Source organism: Neolamprologus brichardi, chromosome 17 (genome assembly GCF_056152115.1).
Source record: "Neolamprologus brichardi isolate AB-2024 chromosome 17, ASM5615211v1, whole genome shotgun sequence".
Lineage (NCBI taxonomy): Eukaryota > Metazoa > Chordata > Actinopteri > Cichliformes > Cichlidae > Neolamprologus > Neolamprologus brichardi.
Genome location: NC_142120.1, coordinates 31,700,183 through 31,723,900, shown reverse-complemented (window position 1 = coordinate 31,723,900; position 23,718 = coordinate 31,700,183). Strand labels below are relative to the sequence as shown.

The following is a 23,718-nucleotide window of genomic DNA, read 5'->3' as shown; positions in this document are numbered from 1 at the left end:
CCGTTTTTGCTCGATGACAGCTCGTACTTTTCCTTTTTCTCCCTCCCTCGCTCACAGACACATAACGAGTATGGCAGTCCATTCTCCCAGCAGCACGGACTACACTGCCTATGATGCTACATTCTTTAGAGCTATACCTGTAGCATTCTGCCTATTAGCTTAGCACAACAACAACAAAAAGGCCTCTCTCACCCAGGAAACACAGAGAGAGAGAGCGTCACCCTGTAACCATGGCAACCGTAACGCTGCCACCTGGAACAACAGAACGTAGCTGTCAAACAAAACCGAAACAGTCCTGACCCGCCACAATATGAAACAGGGAAGTACCGCCGTGTAATCCATTTATTTCAACAAAGTAACTGTATTCTAAATACCACCTTTTTAAACGGTAACTGTAACGGAATACAGTTACTCATATTTTGTATTTTAAATACGTAACGGCGGTACATGTATTCCGTTACTCCCCAACACTGTCAGTAGACAATGATGGAACAGAATATGTTTTGGCATGCACTGTATATTCTAGTAATAAAAGTGGCACACAACCACCTGCAGGTCATTTGCAACCACTATCCATTTCACATCGATCGCCGTCTTACATATGACTCTAGCTCCTCTGCTCCCATCTGAAGGACGCACAGCCATTTACAACTTTACCAAAGCTACCCACCGCTTCTTAAACTGCTAAACTGAGCAAGTCATGTGCTCAGGTTACACAGCATCTCTTAAGGCATAGTCTATGTGGCGGGGTGTGGTCTGTGGCTCAGGTGCAGGGGAGGCTGAAGGACAGCTGACAATAATTGTCTAATCTCGCCTCCCTTATTTCAGTAGCGCACCAGCACCTGGGAAGAGAAGAATGAGAGCTGATGCTGAGTTTGGTGGTAGGACAGCTGGAGCCCTGATCTGGGTTTGTTATAGTTTGAAAAGATGAATCACTGTAAATAAAGAAACTTCAACTGAGTCATCCTCCTATGTCTGTGTGTGTGCTGGGACCTGTAGTAACTGACAAGCATGACAGTCTCCAATAGGGTTTCTGTTTATTGCCCAAGTTTAGAAAAGCTTTAGTGAAGCTTTGGGTGATAATGTTTGTTTGACCTCTGGCTGTCACTCGACTCTATTGGACAAATCAAGAACTAAAACTGCTCTCTGCTTTTCTCCAACACTTCCCTGTGGAGATCTCATTATGATGGATTGAATATGCTCACCTCTTCTACCAGTTAGCGCCATGACAGGTTACTGACCTGTCCAGGGTGTACCCTGTCTCTCGCTTAACGTAGCTGACATAGACTCCAGCCACCCGTGAAGTAAAATGGTAAATGGCCTGCATTTGTATAGCGCTTTTCTAGTCCTTAAGGACCCCAAAGCGCTTTACACTACATTCAGTCATTGGGGATGGCAAGCTACATTGTAGCCACAGCTGCCCTGGACAGGAAGAGGACCTGGGCCCTGCTTAATGTTCCAAGTCAGAATGTTTGATTGTCCTTCACAGATATTGTTTTGCTGCCTTTCTTTGCTACTCTCATCCATGAAAAATCACCCAGCCTTCCGTGTTTCACAACTAAAGCCAGTCTCTTCCAATCCCCTGTGCCCTCCAGCTGACGCCTGCCTCCCGCCCAGATCATTGACAAAAAAGGAGTTTTTTCCTTTTTTCTTTCTTGTTCACTCTCTGTCTCTCTCTCTCTCCCTGTTTTTAGTTGGCGAATGTGAGTTGATCATCTGTGCCTCCACCTATGAATGGAGTTGCCCTGTCTTAGGCTTGCACACATGCACCTGCAGTGCAGTGTCTTAACAGCATATGCTATTTAAAGACCAAATTGTTGTTTCCACAACAGTGGTAACTTTGCTCTTCCTGGTTAGTGCTTGTCCTAGTGTATTTCAGTAGCCTTTCCTGCTTCCCTTCCTTGAGTTCGTGATTTGTTTCCACAGTACTTACCTGTTTTCCATCAAGGAGTCTGAAGATCACATGGAAGCTTATGCACATGGAAGCTAGTCGATCACTGCAGAAACATGGGCTCTTTTGTCGCTCACCTGCCTGCCCACAATCCATCAAACCTCCTCCGCCTCCCTTGGATTCCAGCCTGCCCACCTGCTACCCCTCCAACGCCTCAAACCCTAAACTTAACAAATAAGATCTTAAAGTTGAATACAGCATCTGTTTTGCAAACTTCTACTACCAGTTGTCGATCACCATCAGCCCACCAGTTGTAATTAGTTCCTGCCCTGTTGACCTCCTGCCAGTTTCCAGTTCACTTCATTCTGTAAATAAATCTTTTAGACCTTTTGTCAGTAGTCTGAATCTGCTCCTTGGGTCCAGTTTTTGCAAAATCATGGCAAAAAGGTTCTTTCTAAACACCGCTACAGTAATCAAAGGAGAATGTGATAATCAATATAATGTGCCAGAGTGCTGTTGAGTGTGTTTAAAAGAAATGTGACCTTTTTTTGCAATTTAATTTGACTTTGAATAAAATATACTGCTGTGAGACTACATCAGTAACATTTTGTTTCACTCTCACATGCCAGCGTCCCTCTCTGGAGTCATTTGATGGCAGCCACTTTAAATTCAGTCATTGTTGATATTTGGTTAACTTCAGTTTGGGGGTGTGTGTGGGGGTGGGGGTGGGGGGGCATAATGCAGGTTGAAAAAAAACAAAACAAAAAAAAAACGAGTATCACGAAAACAAACAAGAGCTGCTAATGTAACCAAATGATAGGCTGCTTTTGTTTTTGTCTGTTACCCCCCACTACAGCCCATTTACCTCCCAGAGTGAGTGTGCTGGTTGGATCAACAGCAACACAGTGCTGTGCTGGGTTAACACATCACCCAGCGCTACTACTTGGAAATGCAAAACAACAGATTTTTAGTTTTTTTGAATGATCCATTTCAAAATTAGTTGAGTGTTACTTCAGCTTGGCAGACACTTTTTAGCTGGAGCCCGATAAGCTGAAAGAGTAAATTGTCCCCTTAGACAGAGAACAAAATCTCTTTACTACAGCCAAAGTGAAAGGGAAACTCACACATACACAAACAACATCTTTAGCTGCACCAGAGGTCTGACAGTGTAACCCAAAACAACCTAAAATATTAACACATTTGTGATTTCTTCTGGTGGTGGCAGGGTGGTGCGGTTATTGCCACTGCTGCCTCGTAGCAATGCTATAGCTTAGTTAAACTTTTGACCTTACAGGAACATTATTAAACATCTGGGTAAAGTTCTTTGAAAATCTAATTACAATATTTGTTTTTTGCAAAAGTAACATCTGGGAATGTTCCCGTCTAGCTGGAATATTATTATTATTATCATTGTTATAGAATATCTTTTTAAGCGTGGCCATGTCAGTGTGTCAGACTTTAAGCTCTGGAAATACACCGGTTATAGTGACATGAAAGTGATAGCAGTTGCAATCTCTCTTTGATGAACCCCTCCAGTTCTGGTGAGATTATATCATTTACTCTGACACCATCAAATCAAAATGTAAAAATCTGTATTTATGATAATAGCACAATGAATAAATAAAGCTTGTCACATCTAGACTTTGGTTAAAATGTCAAATGTGATGTTTTAAAACTGACATTCATCTGCAGTTGCCTCACAGGTCCAAGGGGTCAATCCTGGCAGGGCCTTTCTGCGTGGAGATTGTTCTCCCTGTGCCTGCATAGTGCCTTCCTTCTACAGTCCAAAGATATGTTTCTAAGGTTAACTGGCAATTCTATGTCTGTCTCTCTGCTTTAGCCCTGTGATGGACTGGAAATCTGTCCGAGGTGTACCTCACCTCTCACCCTATGAGAGCTGGGATAGGCTCCATATCTCCACCGACCCTGAACTGGATAGGCGACTAATTACATGGATGGATGGCCTATTCTTTAACATGATTTGTGCTTGTGTCATGCACAGACAGCTTGATTTTTTTCTAACTTTCTAACATATTACACATCAGACATTGAACGAAAGAATGACATTGCCAAATGGAAAAGGAAACAAATAAAACTGTACTAAACTGTAATATTGCAGCCATAGAGGTAATTCATCACAGGACACAATGTCTGAACATTAGTGATGGTGACACTACGTTTTCACTTTTATTTTTGTAATGAAATCATTTTACTCTTCTTTTTTGTTTTTATTTCCACAAGAGGCATAAAATGTTTTGTTTTCTGTATTATCCAATTTATGGGGCATCACTAGGCTACAAACGATATAAATGGATTATAGTTACTCTTGGCAAAGCCCCTCCCCCTCAAAGAAATCACCCAATAATCTCCTTTGTGTCAGAGATGCTATGCTCAATGTGTTATATCACAACGAGGTTATTTATCAGAAGGAACAACTCACTGTGAAGTAGTATGCAAAACAAACAAACAAAAACTTTGTTTGAACAAAGTGTTGGCAACACAGTCTGATGTTCAGGTATGTATAATGTACAGATGAAAAGATAATAAGGGTCCTTGGATATAGCTCCACTCCCACATTCACTCTCTTGCTCTATGGTATTCATCCAACACATCTACTCTAATCAGCTCCTGTATCTTTGGTCTAAAAATAATACTTCTCTCCGTGCACATGACATTCTGTGGTAGCACCACAGTACGTGAGTGACTAACTGTGAATGAAGCACTTGATCTAATTTTGGAATGTGGCCCTGAAGAGGATGAAAATATCGAATGCAATGAACACTGTGCTGCAAGAAGGAAACCTGCAGATGTGTGAATATGATGCAGACCCCAAATGATCAACAGATGAGGAGAGGTGCTGTAAGATGTGATCTACGTGGATGTAGCTCCCAGACATCCACGCAAACCAAACACATGAGTTTTCTGGCTCTGGAAGTTTCTTTTATTAGAAGAATCAAATGATGTTGTGCTTTGAATATAAACTGGAAGTATGGGCAAATGAGTTTTACTTCAAGACACATGAAAAAGCTGAAGGCCAAAGGTCAAATCTGAATTTGCCTGTCTGGACTTTGGCATAGCCATCTGAAACATTTGAAAATAATAAAAAGTAATAAAATTGGAGCATCGTTATTCTATATTTAAGGATGTTTTAATCTTATTTTTTATCCTTTTTTTAAATGCATCTTGAAAGATGCTATAGAAATGTAATGTTACTTACTTACTTTATTTGTTTAGTACTTGTAAATGCACCATAATCACCTGTAGTATTTCTATTTAAGAATGTGAAGCAGGTTTTTGGCTCGAGGTGTAAAACTGTAACCAGAGTGTATTATTTTTGCTTGACTCTGTCATTTCATGGGGCCTTTAAGTGGAATAAATTGTATATGAGAAGGACACGTCACAGTATAATAATTTTGCATGCCAATAAACTACACAGATCTGGCCTTTTATCGGATCCCAGCTTCCCAGCCTGACCAAGCTTTAGCAGAAAGGTCGAATCAGTCTTTTTAGTTTCTGTGGGCAGAAACTGTGGTGATGGGGGGGGGGGCACAGACACATACACATCCATATATGCCAAACACGTTATAAGAATAGGTATGGATTTAAACTTATATAGGCTGGATACATGGGAAACACAACAGAAATTGTTTTTCTATGAAGACCAACGGAGCCTATCACAGACGCAGTTGCTAAAACAACCTATTAAAGCGCTCAATAGCGCACAAACATCAGCATGATGGAGAGTTCCACAGGAGCAGCAATAGAAATTGCTCAGAAATTTGCTTTCTGTCTAAGAATCAATCACGTTATGTCACTGCTAAGTGATGAATGGCGGAAAAACAACAAGTGCACCGCCTTATAGCCCTAATGTTAATCAGTTAGATTAATATTATATCAATCTGTTAACACTAGCTACAGTTATTGATTAATCTATTGATCAGCAGACTTTTCGCCTCCTTGTGGACTGGAAGGGTTAAACCAATAGTGCTCTGTAAACCTGACAGCCCTCCACCACAATCACAGTGAATCTTTTATTTATCAGGAGCAGCCGTCCTTCGTTTCATGTGCTGGTTTCCCTCTGGGGACCCACGGCAGTGCGGAGGTCGATTCGCTGACTCTCTGTCCCCTCCCATCGGCGTCCCCTGTCGCCGTGCGCGGCCACACCTGCATTAAACGGGGGAAGTCCGTCCGGTGGAGAGGCAGAGAGACTGTGGGCTTTCACCGAGAGCGAAAGGGGGGGAAGCGCGGCACCCACGGCACCTTCATTGCTCTGGACCCTCTCATCCAAAAGACGGCTGAAGGTATGCCGCGACATACGGCTGTGGGACTTTGATGATCTGGACAACGAGCTGGGAATTACTGAAAAGAAATCGAGCGCAGCTACTGCGCGGAGCTGAAGGCATTCAGTGTGAACAGCTTAGCGCACAGGTAAGAGTGGCTTCTAATAAACAAGCTCCAAACACAGAGGAGTTTCAACTTTTTATCAACAAAGGGCTTTTTTTCTTAAATCCGATTTATTTAAAACTTACATGCGAGTTTTTGTAACTGCTACATTATTCACGTCCCTTTATTCCCGAATGAACAGCAGTATTATAAAAAGGATTATAAAAGAACGTCACTGTCGATCAGTAATAATAATAGTAATAATAGCGCTCGTCTGCGCAGTAGTGCAGGCTGGTGTCACTGACATAGCACCTTTATTTAAAAAAAATAACAATTTAGTAAGTTGTATACTAAACTGTTAAAGTGTTATCATATAAAGGTCAGTATCCGTGTCTCTTTTTAAAAATGTTTTTCTCTCTTGGCTTTTGTAAGGACTTAACTAAAAGCCTAAATCTATCTATCTATCTATCTATCTATCTATCTATCTATCTATCTATCTATCTATCTATCTATCTATCTATCTATCTTATGATAGATGTAAGCATGACTTCTTAAAGAAATCCATTGTATGTAGATGTAGGGTGCCTGGATATTGGTGTCACTTTTCCCACAATAGTTGCATTGTCATGCTTGTATGCTTTCTGGACTTTCCCCGAAGAATAAATTGTCTATTTTACACCGAGGAAAACAAGGAAGTAAAACATATTGACATTATGCCATACCCACTAACCTTTGCTCTGGTAGGCTGGTCCACAGTTATCAAACACATAGGGCTTCAGATACACTGTAGATCATCACTTCATAGGGCTGCTGTCATATACTCAGCTATCAGTTTTGCTGCATTGTGGAAAATCCATAAACCACATAGAAAGGGAGTGTTGTAGCTGTATTCAAGCCTTTGCAATTGCAACAGATCAATAGACTGTCCAGGCATGACCCCTGCTGCTTTGCTCATAACCTCTTGATCTGCTGGTACTAATCTAAAGGCCGAAGATGAATCATGGCAGGGCATCTAAATGAGCCGAGGTTACATGCAGACTGTCAGTCTCTCTACACCGACAGCACTTTAAGGATCATTTAAGATGAGGTCTAACTCTTAAAAACATGTCAGGCTGAAAACAACATGTGATAGACCTCGTTAAGAAAGAGCCTGAAGTCAACACAGAGTGCAGGATGAAAGAAGGAGAAAAACAAAGTGAGTCAGTGATTGAGTCTGTGGATAACCGTGCAACACAGGGTGCGTTTTTTTGTATGTGTTTGTGTGTTGGCTTTGAGACAACACACAAATCAGAGTAGAGAGTATCAGACAAGAATCTTAAATATCCCCCTTTCTCCACCGTCAGCAGATGCACACAGTCAGGTATGTAGTGTGGCATCGGTAGCAGCTGTAATGACTACATCCACTCCTGTCCCTGGGTATAATACACATCCATCAGTCAGCATAATGAATTCCATAAAGGGGTGAGATGAGGCTAAACTGCCAGACTGTGTTCAGAAAAGGTGATTCTTCCTTATGTACTTGCATCAAATTGACGATCATAACTTTAAGCTGTTTGCACAAGATTGTTTTTACATCTATACATCCATACCGGCAGCTTGTAGAGATAGTGCTTTACCTCTGAACGCCACCTCCGCTGGAGGGGAGAACAGCGGGCACCACAATCAAGGGCTGAATCACTCGCGAAATGACTGGCTGGCTAAAAATATTAGATTTCACCACATCAGGGGATTATTTTGGCAATCTTTGCTGGTAGTTAATGTTAGCTATATAAGCATTCTGCTGTGGTTAGCGCAGGCACTTGCAGTCAAAACAGTGTCACTCGTATCATTCTGAAATACGTCTGTAACACAAGCTAAATAATGTCAAAAATACTTCAGCTTAACCTGCAGAAATACAGTAAGCTTAAAATGACACTTGCATTTCTAACTTATCAGTGAGAAAATGCTTACTGCACACACAGACATAGCTGAGTGTCAGCATCCTGTATTCCTTACCAGTTTCTCCCACTGAAACCCTCACATCATGTTGGCAGGATCCACTTTTGTCTCATCAGTGGGAGGTCCCACCTTTTTAAAAGATGAGACTTATAGCATTTCCAAACTTGATTCAGGTTTTCACTTACGCAGCTTATAAAAAAAATACCATGTTGTTAGTGCAGTCTACGCTGGAGCTTCCTGCCATTATATATGAATCAATCAGTTATTTATTTCTATCACAGACTGAATTGACAAAGAGGCATGTTTAAGCTTGATGAAGCCGCTGTAGATCCACAGGCTGCTTTTCCCTTTGTCATCAGCACTGCAGCTTTAAATCCGCTGCTAACATGTTGGTGTTTTAGCACTTGCGTCATTGTTTTTAACTGGTTAACACATTAACATGTGTTTATTATTGCTAGAACGGTGCTATTAAAGAAACCCGACAGTGATGGGAAGGTTATTTGCTTTCCAGGTACTTGCGAGCAGTAGAGACTCTAAGAAGTTACAGATCAAGCCCAAGTACAATTTATGTAATAAAATAAAGAGCCAATGATCGGACAATCTCATAGGAGGAAGTATTTTGCGACAGTGGGAAGACAAAGATCCATTTTAACAGGAAGATACCCTCAGGCAGAACCGGGCTCGGAGGAGGGGTAGCCATCTGTTGTGACTGGTAAGGGAGTGAGGGGAAGAGGAGATGAAGGAGAGCATGGGGAGAGATTTTTGAAACTTTATCAATACTCTGGCATGTATCAGCTTGCTTGCTGACTCTCTGTCTGTGATATATATAAACATTATAGCAAGCTGCTCGCTCTAGTTTCATGTTAAGCATATAAAAGTGTGGGGGCATCAGTGTTTTTTCAATCTTATCGATACAATAGTCATTAGAACATCTCACTTAACCGCAGGTGTCCTCCTCATATAGGCGCTACAGAGAAAGTTGGGAGCTCATTATAGTTGTTAGGTTTCATCCTCCGGGGAACATAGATGTCAAAAAAAATTCCTGTCACCTAAGACTAAAAATCTGTATTAAAAGTTCAGCCACAGTGTGCAGCTGCAGGATGGAGACATCAGTTCAGGTAGTGAGGAAATAGCCAGACACTGAGACAGCCATCTCATTCATTACAATTATCATCACCAGACAGCCAATATCAAATTAAAATATGTTGAAAATCACCTTTAAAACCCACAAGAGGAAAGGGTCAGGGTTAAAATAAACAAAGACAGAAGATGGGGAGGGGGGGGGGGGTGAGCCTTTCCCATCGTCAGCGGGAGTGAAGCAGAAGGGGACCAGCATGATAATTGGTGATTTGATTAGCGTTTTAATATTGCAGCTGTGCATGACAAGGGAAAGCAACCGGCTGGACAGAGGTTCTTCCTTTTTTCTTTTTCTTTTTTAATCAACACTCCTCCACTTCGGGGACCGAGGGTTATTACACAACTTTATCATTATGCACGTCATTCAGTTAATTTCCTTCAACTTTCAAAAAAAAAAGAGAAAGAAAGAAAAAAAATCTGGATTTCTGGAGTCATGGTAAAGGAGCCAGTTTGACGGAAGCAGAAATATTCGAGCCATTTTGAATTGCGCTCAGTGTTTAAAAGCCCCATTTGGCTCCCATCGTACCGGCTGAATGAGATCCAGAGCCTCTGCTAAGCTGAATTAGACTGGTCTACATTTTTGTCAACAGCAGTGTTTCCAGTGAGAGGAAGAAGTCTATTTAAAAAGAGAGGAACACCATATTCCAGATAACAAATTTGTGCAAATCGAGTTTTGGCTTTGATTGTTAACACGTGTTCGCGTTGGGGATTAACAATACTCAGCAGTTTTACCGAGGCTGATGAATTGGCATATTTTTTAATGTTGGGAATGATGGGATGTGAATACAAGAATGATTGAAGGGAGAATAGCATCAGAATTTCAAGGAGAAAACAATGTAAACACCAAAAGAGGGAAAAGGGCCCAGGTAGCTGTGTGCATGACACATGTTTGCATGGGGCTTTGAGTCAAACAGGCTTTTACCTGAATCCAGAGGGACCTCTGTGAGTAATCCCCCCTCCACACCCCATGCACATCTCTGCCTTCACAACACCCCAATACCCGAGCAGACAGAAAAGATAAGAAGTAGCCACACAGAGGAGCACTGGTAGTGACACAGAGAACGATATGAGAGGCATAGAAAAAAGGGAGGAAACGTGTGTAAAGCTATGGAGATAAGGAAGAGTGTGAAGAAAGCAGATGGGGATGAATATGTGTGCTTGGTTGTGGATAAAGTGTCAGGGGGGAAGGTCTTGGCTGGTCGTGCCAGTCAGGGTGATATTGTGCCATAAAGCTCATTTGGGAAGGAAGAAAATCACCTGAGATGAGGCAGTGGGTAAGGAGGAGAATGGGAATGGGAAGTTTAAAGCATCTAAAAATATTAATATCGCTTACAACTGAAGGTCTGCAGCCACACTAGCTGCTCTGTGAAGCTGCCTAATGCATCAGATTGCAATGTCGACACATTTTCACGTTAGCCATATTAACGCTAGCTAATTAGCAACAAAGTGCAGGTGGAGCAGTTGGGAATGCAATTAATGTAGCAGGGGTTGGCAATTAGCCAAAGTTTCTGACAATAGATGGGGTAAGAAAACAACAACTTATTCATCCCAAAAGTTTGGAAATCACTGCGGTATAGCTGCCAAAACATCAGAAACGTGTAGCTCAATAGCCCATAAAGGTAGAAGATTATGCTAAAAGAGGAGCCCAGTTAAATGGATTATAAAAAAGTGAAGAGCTTTATTAATCATAATGTCAATGTGATACAACAAGGAACTTAAATCTAAAATGAATGCTGGTATTGTGGTATGAGAGAGCCACAACTTCAAAAGTCACCATTTTTTATCTTTAACCTGGATCTAGGTGCAGTCAGCAGTTATTGATCACAGACCTCAGGGATCTAGATGTTATGTTTGGTTGTAGTAATTCACTGACATACAGAGTTATCTGACCATGGAGGGCTCTGAAAGGGCTTACCAAAAGTTTTAACTGAAGCGTAAACTTTAGGGGGAACCAGTGTAAGGAAGACAAAATCTATATCCCATGGGACCTGGTGCGTGAAAGAGGCATTCCGGATCATTTGTAGGCGATCCACGGATGATTTGCTCAGGCAGAGGAATAAGGGATAACAAATAATCAAGACAAGAAGCCATGCATAATTATCTCCATTTTACTTTGAGACACAATACATTCAAGATGGACAGAGGGTGGTAAGGATCTGTTTGCTATACATAGCTACCGACCACGTACGCGGTCATTTGGATGACCTTTGTGGCAGCTGATGGAGGAATCCGATCGAGAAACATTGTTTTGCAGTAACATATCTGGTATTAAACCACTTTTTCTTTAATCACAACTACTGCAATCCATTCACATTTGTTCTTACCACTTAGATTAATGTCCCTGTCCACCCCAAAAGTCCCGAAGCCAGGTACAGTCGCACGCTGAAGTGTGATTGTAGCAGTTTCTCGCTGCAGCACTCCAGGAATCACATCAAACTACTTCCACTGTGTTCCCTCTGGGCTTAATCACACCTTGAGTAATTAATTAGTAATGGCACAAGATTAAAATTTAAGGCATCGACAGATTCATCATAAATCATCCCAGATGGTACTTGAACCACTTCTCATTTGTTGAGACTTTTCACCCGGGACCAAAAGTTCATCCTGACGGGTGGCGCCAGACAAACTGAAAACGAATGCCTGCAGTAAATTTCATGGTAGTCCATCCACCAGCTATAGAATTAGTTAAATCCAACCCACACTGCCATCTTTAAAACCCCAGTGCCTATGTGGCTGAAAACAAACCATTAGTTTCTGAAAAAGAAACATGGTTCTGGTTGCGGCGTTGCGGGGGCTCATCTGGGTATACCGTTCCCTGATAATGTGCAAGATTTTAATTAAGCTCGTTAATCAGTTTGACGATCACGCACCGGTTTGTAGACTTGAAGCATCTTTAACATTTGAACACAGTGATTTGCTTGCCGTTAGAGGGATAGAAGCTGAATTTCAGTGGCAGAACAGGAGAGGAATGAACATGTAAGCGCTTTAAGGTTAAAGAACAGTATGTGCAGCTCCCGTAAAAGTCTTTTCTTTTTGTCTTAGGTTTTCCCTTGTGATGCCTGGCAGGGTGAGGACAGTAATACTGACTCGGCCATTGTCTCATCACTGGTTCCGGACACAGTGAGGCTCCCCGAGTGCCTTGCCTGTCCATTGTGACTAGAGAACAGACGAAAGATCCAGCTTGCCTGCATAAAGACCTATTCAGCATCATTCTTCTTTGCCAGCCACCTTTGTTATACCAGGAACAAGAGTGAAGTCTTAGCACTCTCCTTAGCCCCTAGCCTTTCCCTCTGTCCCTTTGCTTCTAACGCCCTTATCCCCAATCCACTTCCCTGAACCCCTTTCCCACTCCCCGGGCCAGTTTCAGCCCCATTCGGAGTCCCAGATGACTGCTCAGAAACATCCGTTACCCTCCCACTCCGCACAAGCCTTCTTTCCTCTCCCTCCAGCCCCCGTGGCGCTTGGCACCGATGCCCATCACATAGACAGATGGAGCCAACCCTGACCCCTCTCTTCGCCCGTGGGGACGCCAAGAGAATCAACGCCTGACTAGAGGAGAAGTGGGTGGGTGCGAGTGTAAAAGGGGGGGGAGACAGGAAGTACAGCATTGCTTTGTCACCACGGCAACACATCGTCTAATCTCCCATGGACTCCCCTTCAGCCCGTCCCGCCGTCCTCAGATAAAAAATGCACACAGCAGGAAATTCAGCAGCAGGAGCAGAAGGATCTATCTTTTTTTCTGACATATTTTTGCTTTGATTATTTGGCACTGATGCCTTGTTCTACATTTGTGCAGTAAGAGGATGTGAAGATTGAAAACAAAACCTCTAAATATAGTGAACATAATTTAGAGGAAAGTAAATGAACTGCAAATACTGAAGGAAAGGCTGTCTATAGCACAACAAGTTTGGTTTTGAGCCCCAAACTTCCTCTTCCCCTCCAGTCTGTGTGCTCCAGAATGAATTCACAGAAGTTGCAACAGCCTGGCAAACAATATATCAGCTTTTTTTTAAACAGCATACAAGCCACTTCTCATTGTGCTGTGCTTACCCGAATAAAGCTGTTTTCTCTTTTTTTCCCCTGACAGTCAAAACGTAATACGCATTGCATTCCAGTCCGAGCTTCCCTGGATGTCAACGCATGCTTTTATCTGCTGTAAGCTACCACGTTCTGCACTGCACCTTTGCCAAGCGCTCAAACATCCACTTCATTTTGTGGTTATTGCGCTTTCATTCTCCCACCTGAGTCCCTGCATTTTTCTTTCTTTCTTTGTATTTTTAAAATAAGCAAAATTTTGCCTACTTCACTTTCTTTGAATGCTTTTGCTCTCTTCTATCAAACTCTGCTGACTGGCACTCTGATTAGCATACGATATCCTGACATCCAACTTTAAAAAGAACCTCTCATCAACAGTAAAACGAGGCACTAATGGCCGGTGAAATGAATTCAGCTGGCCAACATAACAGAGGCGGGAATACCGGAGTCCCAAAGCTTCCCAGGTAATTGGAGTGAGGTATATTGTATTTTACTCTAAAGCACAGCTCCTCTTGTGACCTTGTGGGCTGAAAACGTAGCAGAGACGTAGAGAGCGAAAGAGAAAGCGGATGATACTCTGTGTCCGGGGTTTACAATTACAGTGTCTTTGGGATTTCTAATGACTTTAATTAACTTTTGGTTGCATTAGCAGTACAGAGAAAGTTTTTACTGGTAGTGTCAGCCCATTTCAATCATTTCAGTACTTCTGCAGAGCTGAGTGTCCATGACACACTTATTATTCCTGTCACTTAAAAGACAGCCGTCTACGGTTGTCTTCAGACACTGTGTCTTCTGATAAATTGGAATAATAATCACTAGAGTAGCTTTCAAATGCCTTTATAAGCTACTTTAGACATCAAGATGTGCTGATTTATAATCAGCACATTTTTGATATGCAAGTACCTGCCACATTCATAGGTCACGACAAATGCCGGGATTGTCAGTCCAAATGAAGGGATGAAGCAGATTGTCAATAATGCTGCTTGTCAACTCAGCCTCGCTTGAGTTTTACAGTCAGCGGCAGTAGTGCATCTGCGGATCTATATTTTATGAATATGCCAAGAGTTGTGGGAGTGTGAATCGACGGCTAAAGGTGCGAAGATTCATTGTTAGACTTGGTGCACTGAAGGTTTTAGCGCACGGGTGTAAAACAGTGGGATGAAGATGACTTTGGGCAACAGCAGTGCCGCAAAATCTTTTTGAATTTTCAAGCACGAGGAGATGGCCCTACCTCATTCACACTCTGTGTCAGACTGTATCAAGGTTTCAGACTGACAACTAAAGATTATTTCAAGCTTTTACTAAAGAAAAAAAAGTCAACTTTTGACATTAGCGACTTGAGCAGAGCACAGTGGAAAAACCGAATAATGTGTTTGTGTAAATTATTTGTGCCTCTCTACTTCTTTTCTATTTCTTAAAAGGAGGCCAGCACAGAGTTCGGCAGTGAGTCAGTGCTTTTGTGGAGATATTTATGAGGCCAATAAGACACGAATGATATGACAGGGTTTAGAGGTCATATAAGTGATAAAAAGAAGAAAGGCAGACACAGCCCAGCAGTTCTGTCTCTGTGTTTTGTTTCTGTGGGGAATCGACTGCGAAAAACAGAACATGAAGTGAGATATACTCGCGTCATCGAGGGTTCAGTTTCATCTCGTGTCACGTGCCGCTGCCTCTCGCTCTGTCGCCCTGTTGATCGCGCGCTTCATGTTACTAGGAGCTTAACGAAAGAGTATAAATAATGTCTCATAAATGAGTTGAGCGGGGATCAAAGGGTTAGTTTCACAGCTTTGGGTGGCGTTGTAGCGTCTTTCTTTTTTTCACCTTAAACCATATGTTTCTTCATCTCAGTGACTGTGCTGTGTTTTTGGCCTCACCTGTCAGTGACACTGAGCTCAAATCAGCTGGGATTAATTAGTGACTCAACATACATGCACAGGTGCACGCACAGAGACACACACATGCACATATGCAAAAACAAATGCAGATACTCAGTGAAACATGCACAGGCTTATCATATGATTAAACATGATAACTCACATGTTCTTTTTATAGCATTTCTTTTGACTACTTATCTACAACTGTAAAAAAGCCAACCACACACACACACACACACACGCACGCGTGCGCACATACTGACACAGCACTCCACCAGATACAGGATGTGAAAAGCTTCCAGAACAGCATGTTGCCAATAAACACCCTCCTCCTCGGCTGTAATTACCTCACTCTTCATTTCACACCTTGTGTATGCAACTCATATCTCCCCGTGTCACGGTATAACTGCTCCACCTCGATACAAGGCGGTACCTGTCCATACTGAGAAAAAATGTGATCTTGCATGTTTGTTTAGTCTTTTCCAAACAGCGTGTGTGTGTGTGTGTCTGTGTCTGTGTCTGTGTGCGTGTGGGGAATTCAAAGATGCGATTTCAATTTCAACTGGGATCCACGACCGCTGAGGACAAACTGTGACTACTGTCAGCTTCTGTTGGACAGTGTGGGCCTGTGACTTTGATAGAAATAAAGCTGCAGACAGTTTTTTGGGTTTTTTTTGAAAGACAAGCTGTGGAGAGCCATAACCTTGAGGTTGTTTGCTTGCTGTTTGTTTACATGACTGTGTTACGGGTGTGTGAAGAGGTTACAAACTACAGTGTGGACGCTAAATGTGCTGAGGTCAGCACGACGGTTAAATAAAGGGGTGGTGGTGATTTGGGGGGTTTACTCCAATTTGTGTTAACAGTGCATGTGAGGAAGGAAAAGAAGATTTACTGGACTCAAGGTAATAGAAAGATTCGTCAAGTGAGGCTGTGTGGGTGTCTGTTTGGAAGGATGAAAAGAACGAAAATTTACATTTGTGGATTAGCTGTTTGATTTTCTGTGTGTGCGCGTGGATAGGAATTGTTTATTCTATCGACAGCTGATGCTCCTTTTATCCAGCCGCCTCTGTAGTGGCAACTCATTACCATAGTGATAACGAGAGAAAGAAAAGGTTGCCGGTGTCAGCACACCAAGTTTTTTTTACACAGAAACTTTGTGTGTATATGTGTGTGTACGTGTCTGTAATTTGGCTGCTTTGTATCCGTCGCTGCAAAATATACACAAACGTAAAAAATTTTAAAGAGAAACTTGACACCGAGCTGAATAACACGGTTTGTGCTTGTTGCTTCTCAGGTTTCACACAGTGTCAGAAAATAAAAGAGCAGAAACAAAAAACAAACTTGTTGGTGGAGGCAAAGAACTTCAATCTCTGGAGCTCAGCACGCAGAGGATTTTTAGCTGGTCTGAAGTTTTTCTTTAACTTATCTTGTACTGATCACATCCTTCAGGGTGCGGAAAACAAAGAGACCCTTAAAAACAAGAAGGAAGAAACAGAAGTCAAAAAGTCTTCGTATATAAGCCTGTGCTTAGCCAGACACTGTTGAACGTGGGTGGTTAGAGCACCTTGAAGTGACTGTTGTTGTGATTTGGTGCTGTGTAGATTGAATTGAATTGAATTGAATTGATCTGAAAGTTAAGCTATTACTCCTCTCCACGTTGTGCTTGGGGAAGAAATGATAGACGAGCACTTCTTATCCATGCATTTCTGTGCTGTGACTAATTGTTTGGTTAGTAATTGAATCTATGTACTAGTTAGTAAGACAGTTATCTAACTAAGTGAGCTGGAGAGGCCTCCTACAGCACTGAATGAACTGTATGTCTTGTCTTCCAGGTGACTGCTACCAACTAACACTTTTGCCGATGTGTGGATTCTTTGATTCAGAAACTAATGCATTAAGGATGACTGGGATCTGCCTCTGTAGCCGGTGTTAACTACAAGAAAAACTACAAGAAACTCCATGAATTTTCAGGAACAATACATCCAAACTAACTTTGTGGAACTTTTGAGTACAAACCATTGTGGATAAAATACAATACACTGATCTCGGTAAATCTTTTTGGAACATTTTTGGGGAATTACATTTAACTTCTTTTTAGATCTGCTAAAAATTGAAAATTTCTGGATAATTTTGAGCAAATTCCCTCATAAAGCTTCTGGAATCTCTTGCTTGTCCTGATTGACCTGCAGTAACCTTTGGTAGATTTAATTGGACCGAAGTAACCTTGTGGATTCTCATTCCCTCGTTGTGGTGGTTGCATCCTTCTTCAGCAGGCTGGGAGTACCACTACAATGCCGGAGCTGGACAACCTTCCCCCCGCAAGGGAAGCCAGGAGTCCTGAACTGGGCCTTAATGGTCCAGCAGACCCAGCACAGATTCAGCACAGCATCCTAGAGGAACAAGTGGAGCTGTGGTGGTTCAGAGATCCTGGGAAGTCTGTCCTCTGCTACTGTGTCGCTGTGATTCTCATCCTGGGTTGCGGACTCGGGGGCGTCGGCCTTCTTTCGACTACCACCAGCGTCTCGAGTGAGTGGCGGCTCGGCACGGGCACAGCTTTGTGCCTGCTAGCCTTGGGAGTCCTGCTCAAACAACTTCTCAGCTCAGCCGTGCAGGACATGAATTGCGTTCGGAGCCGACGGCGAATCGACATGCTAAAGAGCGGCGGTTTATCCGACCTTCTAGTGGTTTTAATTACCGGGCTGTCACTGTTGATTTGTGGAGGGGTTCTACTGCATCTGGCCCTTGCCAACCATATGCCAAAGCCTGGCCAAGCCCTTAATGACATGTACATTTCTGGAGTGGTTTTGCTGGCTGGAGGTGGAGCTGCAGTTGTGGGTGTTGGGATATACTCTGTAGTGGTGATCCTTCTTGAGAGGACGAGGCACGGACGGCGGTTTGTAGACCGGGTTTTGCACATCTTCACTGTTTCAGGACATATGGACCGTCACGCTCGAAGAGAGACTACCTCCAGTTTGGCTAACCTTATATGAGATGCAACCCCAATAAAGCTTTTTTTTGCCCACTGGCTCAACTAAATTAGAACTGGCTTCATGCCCAGACACAGATTCATACCATGCATGCTTCGGCAGACTGTGTACGAGATAAAATAGTTGAGTGTGTAGTATATTCTTAGTGAACACGTTAGTTATTGTCAGTCAGATCTCTGTGAGTAAGGATGCAAAAATGGAAAATGCCAGAAGAACCGAACACTGCTGTACATGGTGATGGTCTGCTTTTTATCTATAGTGGGTAAATGTTACTCCATTCTCACAGGACAAATACTAAACAGCATGGAGAAGACACACAGAACAACAACAAAAAATATTTAAGCCAGTTCTGATAAATTACAAGCACAATTTTTATCCCACAGGAGGAGCAAGCTGCAACTGAGTACAGCTAACCTACAGCAGGAGTAAAGTCCATGAATGAACTTTGAGCTATTTCCTGTCTATAAATTCCAAGAACTGTAAGCCTACAACCAAACAAGCCCATCTTGTTCTCTAAAAGATGAAGTAATGTTTTTTTGAGTCCTCATTTGGAGAGCGGCACATTCAAATTTATGCATGTGATTTGCATCTGTGATAATTGACCAGGGACCACACATCTGACCACTACCTGCTCACCGAGGCTCTCGTAGTTGCGGATGAGAGTGTCATCTGAATGAATGAAATGGAAATTGAATAAGATGGAATCTGCAAGAAATGGGACAGTATGAACATGAACAAAATCCTATTTATAATTTTTGATTCATATCCCATCCTCATGATCTTCGTGTATATGTGAAAATATTGCCTCTGCAGTTTCTGGGATGATGAATACGAGGGATTCTTTGGGAGTTTTATTGCCTCGGTTTAATAATAATTTAACAAAATTCATGCTGCGGAGATATCGTGTTTGTGGCAGCCTGTCAAATGTGATTGTTGGAGACTTGTATCACAGCACTTTAGAATGTATGAATAACTTGTGTTTTTGTGCATCAACACTGTACTGTCTTAATTGTGACTCTCGCGGCGCTTTGTTATCTTAAACCAGTGTTAATCGAGATTTTTGATATCGTCACGGCATCGCATTCCACTGTGTACTGTAAAACACTCATTTAAAATAACGTGGAGGTCATAAAGAACAACCACCAAGCTTTGCAGACTCATTTAGTCTCGCTTTGTTGCATGGATTTCTCTCGTTGTCCAGGTGGGCTGCCAGGGTGAGCATTAGAGTTTTGATACCACCAAAAAAAGATAATGCAAATCTTGCTGGATTAAGACTTAAATAATAGGAGTTAGTCTCCAGTTCTGATTTTGTACCCACTATCTTGTTATGGCATCACATTAGCTACGACAATTGTCAACATGTTGTTCACATTCTCAGCCATGAGTAGCCTACTCAGTATTCATTATTTCTTTATTAGATAAAGGATTGGCTCATGGCCGTGCTCAGACTGAGCCTTTATTTGATGTCAGCTACACACTTAAAATTTCATGGCTACATCTTGTGTAGCTGCTTTCATGGTAGTTTTATCTACAGCTGGTGATGCCAGGGGCACATTTTGCTCTGATGGCACTCTAAGGGAATCTGGAAAACAATAGCCAGTATGCTTTAGAGGAAAGGCAAAAAAAAAAAAGGCATCTGGACTTTAAACTTGGAACCAACAGGAAATGCAGAGATCCATAAGGAAAGTTGTGTGTATGAGCTGTGTATGGGCATGCGTTTATCCAGTCTATTTAAGGTGTTTCCAACAAGAACAACATGACAGTATGGCAGAACTGGCCTCAAGAAGCAAATACGTTATAAGTAAGGATTATTTCATGAATGAATTTATGATAGAGAGATGATTTTGAAGAAAACACATTTAAGCCTTGTTAAAAATCGCAATAGAATCACCTTTTCAACCACTCCAAGTGACACAATGCGAAGCTAAAATCTTTTTGTTTATCATAAATGTTTTTTAATAACCAACTCTGGGATATATTATAGTTTCAGTGACAAAACTAGGCAAATTTAATGTCTATCACATAGAGTAGCAGAAACAAGCACTGGCACACTGGACGTTTTATTTACTTTCTGGCAATCCACTGGTGAAAACTTCAGAAGGTGCCTTTTGGGAAAAACTTCCCATGGGTCACATCACCGTGTGGGATACTTGGCTGGTCAAAATATGCTGTCGAATCTGAAAGCTCTCATTCCAACTCTCCTTTTGGCACTAGGCTCATCTTCTAGCCATGATTTCCTTAAAGCTTTAGGTGATCCTGAAAAGATGGTCCAGAATCTTTGGAATGAGGATGCAGAAGATCACCTTGATCACAGATGCTTCTTATGAGAGGTCTTGTTAAGGTGCTGACGGTTTTCTTGTGGGAATCATGGCACGTCTCTTTGCGTTGCCTAACTAAACTTTAGAGAACAACATCCAGTTGGTGTGACACTCGTACTGACCTGCTGGCTCATTACTCAGATCATTTTTTTCATTTACAATAAAACTCATTAAGATACCAAAACTACCACTATTGCACTTCTCTAAATAATACTGAGACTTTACAAAAATACACTTTTAATTTAACCGCGGTGCATAGCTGGAGGTGTCATCTGTAGTCTCGGCACTTTGAATTTATTAGATGTGGGCTATTTCTGGCTCAGATAATAAGCCATAATCATTCCTCACAAAGCTGAGACGAAGAAAAATCAGTGAAATTAAATCCATTACATCAGCCTGGCCAGTCATAGAATTTCAGTGCATTTGCAATCGTTTAAACAAGGTTGTCGATATGTCTACGTGAGTTTTTCTCTGAATTGGACGACTCCACGCTATGCTGCTGAAAATATGGCTTTGGTATCATTTAATCCTTCTTGTTTCCAGAAATATAAATATATATAAATATATATATAAAAAATATGTCGCAAAAGCAATCATGTTTCTTCCTTTTGGAAAAGTTCATTCGATACTTTTAAGACGCAAGGACAGAATCAGAGTAGAAGATGCAAAAGGTCATTCGTGTTTGCGAAACGCTTACAGAAGAACCTAAAAAATGGCCTTGCATTGTGTTTCTGTTGTGTGTGCGTATGTAAGTCAGTAACGCCTCTTATCTGTCCGCACATACGCACAGGCTATTGCCTTGAGACAAAAGGGTCACACAGTTAACCATTGTTGGTGTGATGATGGACAGCAAGCTGAAGGCACAATGCACGACACAGTGATCTGTAGGGGCTGGCATAGACCAGCACCACTTTCTTTCAATACACACACACACACACACACACACACACATACACAGAAAAATAAAATACCATGGACCCTGCTGGATTTTGACAACACGCAGAAATCCTCTGACTTTACTTACATAAGTTTGCCTTTTGACCTGCAGTGGCCTATACAGTAGAAATGACTGGCTGTGAACCCATGCATGACAGCCAGAAGAGGTGAACAGAGCGAACTGGGAGGCAGTTCTGATACTGAGGAGAGAGGACTGTGTGGGAGGAGAGGATTCAGAGCTTTTCTGTCAAGCTAAACAGAAGAAAGAATACAAAAACTGGACAAATAGTTTCTCTGCTATACACTGGATTTGAAAGACATTCAGACCGCTCTTCTGCTCTGTATTGTGTTGTTAAATTCATCTTAAAAGGATAAAGTGGTCATTCTTGTCCACAAGTTTACACTGCAGTAAAAACACATTTTTTTCCGCTGAAGAATAAAAAAAAAAAAAAAAAATCCAAATTCTGATTTACTAAAATATTCAGACCTTGTACTGTGGCCCTCCAAACTTTGTTCAGGTGCATCCTGTTTGCTTAAGACTTTCCCCAGATTGCATTTGAATGGAGTTCTCGTTTGATTCCAAAACTAGGCTTCATTTTGAACACAGTATTGCTGAAACGCCAAACAACATCTGTGGGTGAGACGTGAAGATGCATATGGCTTCAAATTCTACTCACAATTCTTCTAGCTTAACGCTATGCATTAGCATGTTGCATACATTTATTCCAATGACTACTTAGCTGTCTGCGGTCTAACTAGATCACAATTATCCCTAACCCCAGGCAACCAAAACATGCCAAAAAACAAAAGAACACTTTTTAATCAGAGTACAGCATCGAGTCAGTTAAACTTCTGAGATATTGACCTGGTCAATTAAGTAGCAGAGAGGGTTTTTAATTAGTTTCAGCTGCTTTGGTGTTGATGAAATTAACAACAGGAGGGGCAACAGTGAGACAATCCCCAAATACAAATGGTTTTAGGGGTGGAGGCCACTAACTGTTTTTTTTTTCCCCACTAATTTGGCATTTGGCTAGGGTCTGCGGTAATACTACGGGTAACACAAGGCAATACCTGGACCCTACAGTGATGCCACAGGTGGTCTAGCTCCTCCAGCATGTTCCATTGCCAGAAGGTTTGCTGTTTCTCCCAGCACAGTCTTAAGGAGACAGGAGACAGGCAGTTACTCTAGGAGAGCTGGAATGGACTTAACTCATCAGCAGGACTGATATCTGGTCTTTTGTGCAAGGAGGAACAGGATGAGCACTGCCAGAGCTACCAAATGACCTCCAGCAGGTCACAAGTTGTGAATGTCTCTGATCAAACAATCAGATGCAGACTTCATGAGAGTGGCCGGCACCGTGGAGTCCGATTGTCATATGTTGGTGCAGTAGGTCCTGAGTTTCTCCTGGTGCACAACATAGCCTGGCCTCATGTGGCAGTATGTTTGCAGGCACGTCCTGGAAAATGAAACAACTGATACCAATGACTGGTCCCACCCTTTGCCTGACCTAAATCCAATAGAACACCTCTAGGACTTTGTTTCCATCCATCCAGTGCCACCAGGTTGCATCCCAGACTGTCCAGGAGCTCAGTGGTGCCCCAGTCCAGACCTGGGAGAATAGCTCCCAGGGCAACAACCATCATCTCTGGGGCATGCTCTGGTATTGTCAGAGCTCTACAAAGGGACCTTATGAGTGTTGTTATGAGTTGCTGAAATTAAATTTTGGAAAATGGACTAGCCTACCGTGTAATTTTTTCACTTTGATTTTCAGGGTGTCTTTGAATTTAGCCCTCTGTAGGCCGATTATTGTCATTTCCATCAAACAATGTTGCATCATTTGAAACAGTACCCAGTATATATCAGTATAAATATCCAGCATGTTATTTTTCCTACTGAAATCTCATGTATATTCAAAATGCTCCTTTAATTTTTTTGGTCCGTGTAGCAAACTGACATGAGATTGGCATCAATTACCTCATCTAACGTCCCGCAAGAATTTATTAGCATATTTCACAAAATGTCAGACCAATCATTTAAAAGAATTGTACCTTAATGTAGCGTCTTTATGCCGTTAACTCAGAATAATAATGGAGCACTAATCTGAGATCTGTTCACTAATGTGACAGATTGTTGATCTACATTTCAGAGCTGGCGAACATTATTTTACCCACAAATATTAAAATTTGCTTGACCAATGTAGTAAGGAACTATGTGCAAA

General features: G+C 42.0%; 1 protein-coding gene across 3 annotated transcripts; it reads left to right on the top strand.

Moving 5' to 3' along the window:
- The first annotated feature begins 6,082 nt into the window (after positions 1-6,082).
- Positions 6,083-19,392, top strand: tmem125a (transmembrane protein 125a). Of its 3 annotated transcripts, XM_006804003.3 has the most exons (4): positions 6,083-6,319; positions 12,392-13,504; positions 13,763-13,848; positions 17,091-19,392. In XM_006804003.3, exon 4 carries the CDS (start codon positions 17,550-17,552, stop codon positions 18,246-18,248), a length of 699 nt encoding a protein of 232 aa, XP_006804066.1. In that variant the 5' UTR covers positions 6,083-6,319; positions 12,392-13,504; positions 13,763-13,848; positions 17,091-17,549; the 3' UTR covers positions 18,249-19,392. The 3 variants fall into 3 exon arrangements, with proteins under 3 accessions (XP_006804066.1, XP_087686645.1, XP_006804067.1); XM_087830519.1 differs by having other exon boundaries at positions 12,392-13,848; XM_006804004.3 differs by lacking the exons at positions 12,392-13,504; positions 13,763-13,848.
- The last annotated feature ends 4,326 nt before the right edge of the window (positions 19,393-23,718 follow it).

Bases quoted from the DNA above. Each gene is read 5' to 3' on its own strand.
- tmem125a (XM_006804004.3), top strand. From the start codon at position 17,550: ATGCCGGAGCTGGACAACCTTCCCCCCGCAAGGGAAGCCAGGAGTCCT.